Here is an 11,185-nt window from a genome sequence, read left to right on the forward strand (position 1 = left end):
TCTGGTTACTGCAGTTTGAACTGTTTAACTCTTTACTGTCACTGGTTTTCCTCCTGGTTACTGCAGTTTGAACTGTTTAACTCTTTACTGTCACTGGTTTTCCTCCTGGTTACTGCAGTTTGAACTGTTTAACTCTTTACTGTCGCTGGTTTTCCTCCTGGTTACTGCAGTTTGAACTGTTTAACTCTTTACTGTCACTGGTTTTCTCCTGGTTACTGCAGTTTGAACTGTTTAACTCTTTACTGTCGCTGGTTTTCCTCCTGGTTACTGCAGTTTGAACTGTTTAACTCTTTACTGTCGCTGGTTTTCCTCCTGGTTACTGCAGTTTGAACTGTTTAACTCTTTACTGTCGCTGTTTTCCTCCTGGTTACTGCAGTTTGAACTGTTTAACTCTTTACTGTCGCTGGTTTTCCTCCTGGTTACTGCAGTTTGAACTGTTTAACTCTTTACTGTCGCTGGTTTTCCTCCTGGTTACTGCAGTTTGAACTGTTTAACTCTTTACTGTCGCTGGTTTTCCTCCTGGTTACTGCAGTTTGAACTGTTTAACTCTTTACTGTCGCTGGTTTTCCTCCTGGTTACTGCAGTTTGAACTGTTTAACTCTTTACTGTCGCTGGTTTTCCTCCTGGTTACTGCAGTTTGAACTGTTTAACTCTTTACTGTCGCTGGTTTTCCTCCTGGTTACTGCAGTTTGAACTGTTTAACTCTTTACTGTCGCTGGTTTTCCTCCTGGTTACTGCAGTTTGAACTGTTTAACTCTTTACTGTCGCTGGTTTTCCTCCTGGTTACTGCAGTTTGAACTGTTTAACTCTTTACTGTCACTGGTTTTCTCCTGGTTACTGCAGTTTGAACTGTTTAACTCTTTACTGTCGCTGGTTTTCCTCCTGGTTACTGCAGTTTGAACTGTTTAACTCTTTACGGTCGCTGGTTTTCCTCCTGGTTACTGCAGTTTGAACTGTTTAACTCTTTACTGTCACTGGTTCTCCTCCTGGTTACTGCAGTTTGAACTGTTTAACTCTTTACTGTCGCTGGTTCTCCTCCTGGTTACTGCAGTTTGAACTGTTTAACTCTTTACTGTCGCTGGTTTCCTCCTGGTTACTGCAGTTTGAACTGTTTAACTCTTTACTGTCGCTGGTTTTAGTAAAACTACATATTCTTTTATGTTTTCCCTTCATGTTGGGCAAGAAAGTTCTGTTTTCATCAGGGTGTATTTGTTTGTTTGTTTGTCAGCATGTCACTTTTGATAAAAGCCGGTGAGGCGTTCAGGGACGATCGGTCGTCATTAGAGGATCCACACAGTAGATTTGGGACGTTAGTCACAACTGTTTCGATATAAATCCCCAAGATATAAAAAACTGTCCGGTCAAAGTGGATGAGAGGCTCCTGATGGAGGAGATCAAAGGAGATCAGCATCTGTTGCCATGGAGACACCACCTGTTCAGTGTTTCAGGGATGTAGCTCCCTGACAGGCTAGTTAGCATCGATGAGCTAACTGCCATCATGCTAGAGATGCTAACTTGGTTCCCAAAACAAATAGGCCTGCCTCCACCGGGTGAAGAGCGGGTGTAGCGCTGCAGGTGGCCGACTCCAACAGTAGGTGGTGCAGCGAGTGGAGCAGTGAGGTGGTGCAGCTAGCTCACGACTCCAACAGTAGGCAGAGCAGTGAGGCGGTGCAGTGAGGCGGTGCAGTGAGGCGGTGCAGTGAGGAGGAGCAGTGAGGCGGAGCAGTGAGGCGGTGCAGTGAGGAGGAGCAGTGAGACGGTGCAGTGAGGAGGAGCAGTGAGGCGGAGCAGTGAGGCGGAGCAGTGAGGAGGAGCAGTGAGGTGGAGCAGTGAGGCGGTGCAGTGAGGTGGAGCAGTGAGGCGGTGCAGTGAGGCGGTACAGTGAGGTGGAGCAGTGAGGTGGAGCAGTGAGGAGGAGCAGTGAGGTGGAGCAGTGAGCTCACGGCTCTGAAACCTGCAGAGGAGACGAACTCACGGGGATCTTCTCGCCCGCTCCGTCCTCCGGCCCGACGTGCTGGTCGTCATGGCGACAGAGGAAGCAGCGCTCCACCTGGTAGCCGTTGTTGAGGCAGCAGCCTCATCATGACGGGGTCCTTCAGGCAGTACTGCAGCGCGGTGGGGAACACCGTGTCGCTCACCACCGTGAAGTAGCAGTTGACGTCCGCCTTGGCCGCCAGCAGCAGCCTCACCAGGTCGTAGCGCCCGCCGCGCACCGCCACCAGGAGGCAGCACAGCGGGTCCAGGTCGGTCTTGGCCCCGCCCCCCAGGAGGATGCGGGTGCACTCCGCGTCGCCGTTGGAGACGGCGAAGTACAGCGCGCTCCTGCGGGCGTCGCGGTAGTTCTCCGAGTGGCGGTCGCTCAGCCGGTAGTTGACGTCGAAGCCGTGAGCCAGCAGCAGCCGTACGCAGTGGGCGTGGCCTCCCTCCGCCGCCGAGTGCAGCGCGCTGCGGCCCGCCGCCTTCAGGGACTTCTTGTTGGTCACTGGAAGCAGCAGCTTCAGGTGCTGAGGGAACCATACATGGCAAGGAAGCTACTGGAGAGACTTGTCTCACACTCTGCGCGGGAGGGGTACGGTACGGTACAGCATGGTATGGGTACGGTATGGTATGGTATGGTACGGTACGGTATGGTATGGACGGTATGGTGCAGTATGGTATGGTGCAGTACGGTATGGTACAGTACGGTATGGTACAGTACGGTATGGTGCAGTACGGTATGGTACAAGTACAGTATGGTATGGTACGGTTATGGTGCAGTATGGTATGGTGCAGTACGGTATGGTACAGTACGGTATGGTACAGTACGGTATGGTACAGTATGGTATGGTGCAGTACGGTATGGTACAGTACGGTATGGTACAGTACGGTATGGTACAGTACGGTATGGTGCAGTACGGTATGGTACAGTATGTATGGTGCAGTACGGTATGGTGCAGTATGGTATGGTGCAGTATGGTATGGTACAGTACGGTATGGTACAGTATGGTATGGTGCAGTACACCACCAGGGACGGGTCTCACTCGTAGTGTCCAGCCACGGCGGCCTGGTGGACAGGAAGTTGTCCACTGCTGCTGGACAGGTTGGGGTCGGCGCCGTTGTTCAGCAGCAGCTGGACGACGGAGGAACTTCCTGAACCTGCTGCCTCCAGCAGGACGCTGTCCCCACTGAACGCCTGGGAGTTCACCCTGCTGCCTGGGGGGGCGTGGGGGGGGAGGAGGGGGGCGGGAGGAGGGGGGGGGGGGGGGGGGAGGGGGGGCGAAAGAAGGGAGGGAATGACGGAAGAGGCACAGTGAAAAACAATGATCCCAGCTGCTACTCTACAGTTCCAGTACCAGTTCCAGTTCTAGTACCAGTACCAGTTCTAGTACCAGCAGAAGTACCAGTAGCAGTACCAGTTCTAGTAGCAGTTCCAGTAGCAGTACCAGTTCTAGTACCAGTTCCAGTACCAGTAGCAGTACCAGTTCTAGTTCTAGTATCAGTACCAGTTTCTAGTACCAGTACCAATACCAGTACCAATAGCAGTACCAGTTCTAGTACCAGTTCCAGTAGCAGTACCAGTTCTAGTACCAGTAGCAGTACCAGTTCCAGTTCCAGTACCCGTTCCAGTTCCAGTTCCAGTACCCGTTCCAGTTCCAGTTCCAGTTCCAGTTCCAGTAGCAGTACCAGTGTAAAGAGCTGTCCAGCGCCCCCTCATGGCCTCACAAGGTAGAACTTGAAGGACAGACGCCAGCGCCCCCCGGGGGGTTCAGTTACTGACCACAGTTCAGCAGGATCTCCGTCAGGTGAAGGTGTCCGTGCTCCGCCGCCACGGCGAGCGGCGTGGCGCCCGCCGCGTCCCGCTGGTTCACCCGCCCGCCGTTCCTCAGCAGCAGCATCAAGACGTCCACGCTGCCGCGCCGCGCCGCCTCGTGCGTGGCCGTCCAGTCCTTCCGGCAGACCTGCTCCACCCAGGCGCCGCGAGCCACCAGCGCCTGCGTCATGAGGGTGGAGGGCGGCGCGCACCGCTGCACGGAACCAGACACCCTGTTCAAGACCTGCTTCAGGACAGGATAACGACACGGCGTACTGTGTAACGACGTAACGGCACGACATACTGTGTAACGGTTGTAACGGCACGACGTAACGGCACGACGTACTGTGTAACGGTGTAACGGCACGACGTACTGTGTAACGGCACGACGTAACGGCGCGACGTAACGGCACGACGTAACGGCACGACGTAACGGCGCGACGTACTGTGTAACAGTGTAACGGCACGACGTACTGTGTAACAGTGTAATGGCACGACGTACTGTGTAACAGTGTAATGGCACAACGTACTGTGTAACAGTGTAACGACACGACGTACTGTGTAACAGTGTAACGACACGGCGTAACGACACGGCGTAACGACACGCATACTGTGTAACGGTTGTAACGGCACGACGTAACGGCACGACGTACTGTGTAAGAGTGTAACGGCACGTCGTAACGACACGGCATACTGTGTAACAGTGTAACGACACGACGTACTGTGTAACAGTGTAACGGCACGACGTACTGTGTAACGGTGTAACGGCACGACGTAACGGCACGACGTACTGTGTAACGGTGTAACGCACAACGTAACGGCACGACGTACTGTGTAACGGTTGTAACGGCACAACGTAACGGCACGATGTAACGGCACGACGGACTGTGTAACGGTGTAACGGCACGACGTACTGTGTAACGGCACGACGTAACGGCGCGACGTACTGTGTAACGGTTGTAACGGCACGACGTACTGTGTAACAGTGTAATGGCACGACGTACTGTGTAACAGTGTAATGGCACGACGTACTGTGTAACGACGTAACGGCACGACGTACTGTGTAACGGTGTAACGGCACGACGTAACGGGCACGACGTACTGTGTAACGGTGTAACGGCACGACGTAACGGCACGACGTACTGTGTAACAGTGTAACGGCACGACGTACTGTGTAACAGTGTAATGGCACAACGTACTGTGTAACAGTGTAACGACACGACGTACTGTGTAACAGTGTAACGACACGGCGTAACGACACGGCATACTGTGTAACGGTGTAACGGCACGACGTAACGGCACGACGTACTGTGTAACGGTGTAACGGCACGACGTAACGGCACGACGTACTGTGTAACAGTGTAACGGCACGACGTACTGTGTAACAGTGTAATGGCACAACGTACTGTGTAACAGTGTAACGACACGACGTACTGTGTAACAGTGTAACGACACGGCGTAACGACACGGCGTAACGACACGGCATACTGTGTAACGGTGTGTAACGGCACGACGTAACGGCACGACGTACTGTGTAAGAGTGTAACGGCACGTCGTAACGACACAGCATACTGTGTAACAGTGTAACGACACGACGTACTGTGTAACAGTGTAACGGCACGACGTACTGTGTAACGGTGTAACGGCACGACGTACTGTGTAACAGTGTAATGGCACGACGTACTGTGTAACAGTGTAATGGCACGACGTACTGTGTAACGACGTAACGGCACGACGTACTGTGTAACGGTGTAACGGCACGACGTAACGGCACGACGTACTGTGTAACGGTGTAACGGCACGACGTAACGGCACGACGTACTGTGTAACAGTGTAACGGCACGACGTACTGTGTAACAGTGTAATGGCACAACGTACTGTGTAACAGTGTAACGACACGACGTACTGTGTAACAGTGTAACGACACGGCGTAACGACACGGCGTAACGACACGGCATACTGTGTAACGGTGTAACGGCACGACGTAACGGCACGACGTACTGTGTAACGGTGTAACGGCACGACGTAACGGCACGACGTACTGTGTAACAGTGTAACGGCACGACGTACTGTGTAACAGTGTAATGGCACAACGTACTGTGTAACAGTGTAACGACACGACGTACTGTGTAACAGTGTAACGACACGGCGTAACGACACGGCATACTGTGTAACGGTGTAACGGCACGACGTAACGGCACGACGTACTGTGTAAGAGTGTAACGGCACGTCGTAACGACACAGCATACTGTGTAACAGTGTAACGACACGACGTACTGTGTAACAGTGTGTAACGGCACGACGTACTGTGTAACGGTTGTAACGGCACGACGTAACGGCACGACGTAACGGCGCGACGTACTGTGTAACAGTGTAACGACACGGCGTAACGACACGGCATGCTGTGTAACGGCGTAACGACACGGCGTAACGACACGGCGTAACGACACGTCTTTCTGTGTTACTGTGTAACGTGTAACGGCACGGTGTGGTCATGTGACCGCGCGGCGTCCTACCCAGCAGCAGCGGAGACTCGTTCCGGCTGTTGGTGTTGTTCGGCGCGGCGCCGTGGTCCAACAGCAGCTTCAGGTTCTCCAGCCGACCGGCGCCGACCGCCAGGGTGAGAGGAGTGTCTCCTGAGGACGACCTGTCCTCCAGACTCAGGACCTGGGGGGACACTGACACACACACTGGGTACTACTGGGTACTACTGGGTACTGCTGGGTACTACTAAATACTACTGGGTACTACTGCTGGATACTACTGGGTACTACTCAATACTACTAAACAGTACTATGGGGGAGGGGCTCACGTGTCAGGACCGCCTCCAGGACCCCCGGGACCGGCTGGGCAGCAGCTCGGTGGAGGGGGAGGAGCCAGTCGCGGCCGTCCGGCTGCCTGAAGGTGGCGCTGTGCTTCAACAGCTGACGGAGGGCCGGACGTCCCCTGGAGACACCGAGACAGACGGACAGACAGGCGACGGAAGGAACAACAGAACAAAGAAGGAAAAACTATCAGATACAGAAACTGTCAGTGGCTCTCTGGCGCCCCCTGTGGCAGGGACACAGGAACGTATCAGCAAATAGACATTTTGATTACATTTTGGAATTTCACACTGATCTGGAGTCAGGGGCGTGGCTAAGTGGGATCTAGACGTCAGGGGCGTGGCTAAGTGGGATCTAGACGTCAGGGGCGTGGCTAAGTGGGATCTGGACGTCAGGGCGTGGCTAAGTGGGATCTGACGTCAGGGGGCGTACTAAGTGAGTCAGAACACAAGATAACAGGATTACTGAATATTAATACTTGTTGGATCAATATTGATGAACAAACAAGCAAAAGTACCAAAAAGTAATTGAATTTAAAAAGTAATTAAAATCCTCCTATTGTAGTGGTGAATTATTGCGTCATTATTATTACTACTATATATATCATTTTCTTTTTTCGCCGCGGCGCCACACCCACCTTGCTGTATGGCGGCCAGGACCCGGAGGTGCAGTTCGGTGGGGGGGTCCAGGCTGTGGGATGAAGCAGGAAGCTTTCAGAGGCCTTGAAGGGCTTTGGCCAGGTGTGGGCGGAGCTACGGTACCTGGCCGAGGACTGGAGGAACGCCTCCTGACACCACTCCTCAATGCTGAGCTGGACGGCCACGTCGCCAACTCCGGTCGTCCCGGTGGTCCCGGTTGTCCTGGGGGTCCCAGTGGTCCTGGTGGTCCCAGTGGTCCCGGCGGTCCCAGGGGTCCCGGTGGTGGTGGTGGTGAGTGCCCATCGCTCTACGATGACCATCAGTCTGTTGAACACCGACGGCATCAAAGTTCAACAGGAACAAAACATGAAGGACTGAAACTTCAAAGGGTTAAAAACACAAAAGGATGAAGGACATAAAACAGTCAAAGAAACAAAGGAGCTGAATTCAACTGACAAGGTTCAAACTGAAGAATCCAGAAGAATCAATTGAGGTGGAGGATCTGCTCTCTGCTGCTGCTGCTCTGCTGCTGCTGCTCTACTGCTCTGCTGCTGCTGCTCTGCTGCTCTGCTGATGCTGCTCTGCTGCTACTCTGCTGCTGCTGCTCTACTGCTACTCTGCTGCTGCTGCTCTGCTGCTGCTGCTCTACTGCTCTACTGCTCTGCTGCTGCTGCTCTACTGCTCTGCTGCTGCTGCTCTACTGCTCTACTGCTCTGCTGCTGCTGCTCTACTGCTCTACTGCTCTGCTGATGCTGCTCTGCTGCTACTCTGCTGCTGCTGCTCTACTGCTACTCTGCTGCTGCTGCTCTGCTGCTGCTGCTCTACTGCTCTACTGCTCTGCTGCTGCTGCTCTACTGCTCTGCTGCTGCTGCTCTACTGCTCTACTGCTCTGTTGCTGCTCCCCTGCTGCTGCTCTGCTGCTGCTGCTCTGCTGCTGCTGCTCTGCTGATGCTGCTCTGCTGCTCTGCTGCTCTGCTGCTGCTGCTCTGCTGCTCCCCTGCTGCTGCTCTGCTGCTGCTCTGCTGCTTGCTGCTCTGCTGCTCTTCTTCTGCTCTGCTGCTCTGCTGCTGCTCTACTGCTCTGCTGCTCTCCTGCTGCTACTCTGCTGCTCTGCTGCTCTGCTGCTCTGCTGCTGCTCTGCTGCTGCTGCTGCTCTGCTGCTCCCCTGCTGCTGCTCTGCTGCTCTGCTGCTCTGCTGCTCTGCTGCTGCTGCTCTGCTGCTCCCCTGCTGCTGCTCTGCTGCTGCTGCTCTACTGCTCTGCTGCTGCTGCTCTGCTGCTCTGCTGCTGCTCCCCTGCTGCTGCTCTGCTGCTGCTGCTCTGCTGATGCTGCTCTGCTGCTCTGCTGCTGCTCTGCTGCTGCTCCTGCTGCTGCTGCTCTGCTACTGCTGCTCTGCTGCTCTGCTGCTGCTGCTCTGCTGCTCTCCTGCTGCTACTCTGCTGCTCTGTTGCTCTGCTGCTCTACTGCTCTGCTGCTCTCCTGCTGCTACTCTGCTGCTCTGTTGCTCTGCTGCTCTACTGCTCTGCTGCTCTCCTGCTGCTACTCTGCTGCTCTGTTGCTCTGCTGCTCTGCTGAACACCAAGTCCTGAGCATCTCCAGGCGTCATGGTGACTGATTTGTTCAAAAGAAGGATTTTTCTCGGTTATTTAACAGAATAAAAGTTCAAAGTAGCTTTAAATCATTTTCAATCAGAAACAAATCAGCAGAAACGACTTCAGAGGAAAGTTTGAGGAAATAAAAACATCCGTGCAGCCAGAGGAAGCTTTTCCTGTCACGCTGAGGGAACTTCCTGTTTCCTGTTTCCCGTTTCCTGTTTCCACGTAAAAACGAGCGGCGGCGGCGGCGGCGGGCGGGATCCGTCCAGAACCTCGACACACAAACCCAAACCTGCAAACGTGACGTGGCGGCCTGGAGTCTGGAAGGATCCTGGTCGGTCCAGTCCAGGTTCTGGTCTGTCAGGAGGACCAGTCCAGGCTCTGGTCAGACCAGTCCAGGCCTTTATACAGTGCGGCTGCAGCCCGGGGGGGGGGGGGGGGGCGTGTCCTGCGCCACCTGCTCTCAAATATAGCCAGGTTATGTGGGCTATTGTGCGGCTAAGCCGGGTTCTCTGGGCGTTGGGGGAAACGCCACATTCTGATCCCCACAAGCCCGCGGGGCTTTAGGGCGCCACGCCGCGGGGCTTTAGGGCGCCACACCGCGCGGCTGACGGCAGCCGCTGCCTTATTGTTTCACAGAAAGCAAAATCAATGGGGTCTATTTTTTCCCTCCGCCGCTTTGTCTGGAAACCCGAGCTGGCTCCGGGGGCCAACGAGCCTGGAGCTGGGGGGGCGGGGTCTCCACAGCTGGCACTGGGGGGGGGGGGCCAACGAGCCTGGAGCTGGGGGGGGCGTTCACACAGGTGAACACAGGTGAACCACAGGTGAACACAGGTGAACACAGGTGAACACTGGTGAAACACAGGTGAACCACAGGTGAACACAGGTGAACACAGGTGAACCACAGGTGAACCACAGGTTGAACCACAGGTGAACACTGGTGAAACACAGGTGAACCACAGGACAACCACAGGACAAACACAGGTGAACCACAGGACAACCACAGGTGAACACAAGTGAAACACAAGTGAAACACAGGTGAACACTGGTGAACCACAGGACAACCACAGGTGAACACAGGTGAACACTGGTGAAACACAGGTGAACCACAGGACAACCACAGGTGAACACAGGTGAACACTGGTGAACCACAGGACAACCACAGGTGAACACAGGTGAACACTGGTGAAACACAGGTGAACCACAGGACAACCACAGGTGAACACAGGTGAACACAGGTGAACACTGGTGAACCACAGGACAACCACAGGTGAACACAGGTGAACACTGGTGAAACACAGGTGAACACTGGTGAACACTGGTGAAACACAGGTGAACCACAGGACAACCACAGGTGAACACAGGTGAACACTGGTGAAACACAGGTGAACCACAGGACAACCACAGGTGAACACAGGTGAACACTGGTGAAACACAGGTGAACCACAGGACAACCACAGGTGAACACAGGTGAACACTGGTGAACACTGGTGAAACACAGGTGAACACTGGTGAACACTGGTGAAACACAGGTGAACCACAGGTGAACACAGGTGAACACTGGTGAAACACAGGTGAACACTGGTGAACACTGGTGAAACACAGTGTGAACCACAGGACAACCACAGGTGAACACAGGTGAACACTGGTGAAACACAGGTGAACACTGGTGAACACTGGTGAAACACAGGTGAACCACAGGTGAACACAGGTGAACACTGGTGAAACACAGGTGAACACTGGTGAACACTGGTGAAACACAGGTGAACCACAGGTGAACACAGGTGAACACTGGTGAAACACAGGTGAACACTGGTGAACACTGGTGAAACACAGGTGAACCACAGGACAACCACAGGTGAACACAGGTGAACACAGGTGAACCACAGGTGAACCACAGGTGAACCACAGGTGAACACAGGTGAACACAGGTGAAACACAGGTGAAACACAGGTGAACACAGGTGAAACACTGGTTGAACACAGGTGAAACACTGGTGGAACACTGGTGAAACACTGGTGAACACTGGTGAAACACAGGTGAACCACAGCGCCACCTGGGCTTCAGGGCTCAGCTCAGTTTAACACCAACGGTTCAGTCATTCCTTGTTATGGAGCCACTTTACTGGTTTTACCAGCAGTTTTTAACCAAGTTATCAATTTTAACCATTTTAACCAACAAAGTCGTGAAGAAGAAGATTTATTGGTTTGTAAGCATGAGGCCACGGCTATCATGCTATCATGCTAACCATGCTAACTGTCTGCCTCTACCGAGTGTAGCTCTAGATTCTAGGTTGAAGAAGATCCAGTGGTTGTTTTTCCATTTCTAAGCTTTTTC

At 53.7% G+C, this 11,185-nt stretch overlaps 1 protein-coding gene across 1 annotated transcript; it reads right to left on the reverse strand.

Moving 5' to 3' along the window:
* Positions 1 to 1,939: 1,939 nt before the first annotated feature.
* Positions 1,940 to 7,597, reverse strand: LOC308148331 (ankyrin repeat and SOCS box protein 15-like; the record flags this gene model as incomplete). Its single annotated transcript, XM_080521791.1, is given in 10 exon segments — positions 1,940 to 2,068; positions 2,070 to 2,500; positions 2,503 to 2,504; positions 3,021 to 3,188; positions 3,754 to 3,989; positions 3,991 to 4,004; positions 6,307 to 6,468; positions 6,603 to 6,736; positions 6,907 to 7,028; positions 7,253 to 7,597. Coding segments are annotated over 10 exon segments (1,743 nt in total).
* Positions 7,598 to 11,185: the final 3,588 nt, after the last annotated feature.

Source organism: Blennius ocellaris (assembly GCF_963422515.1).
Source record: "Blennius ocellaris genome assembly, contig: SCAFFOLD_156, whole genome shotgun sequence".
In the NCBI taxonomy this organism is placed as follows: domain Eukaryota; kingdom Metazoa; phylum Chordata; class Actinopteri; order Blenniiformes; family Blenniidae; genus Blennius; species Blennius ocellaris.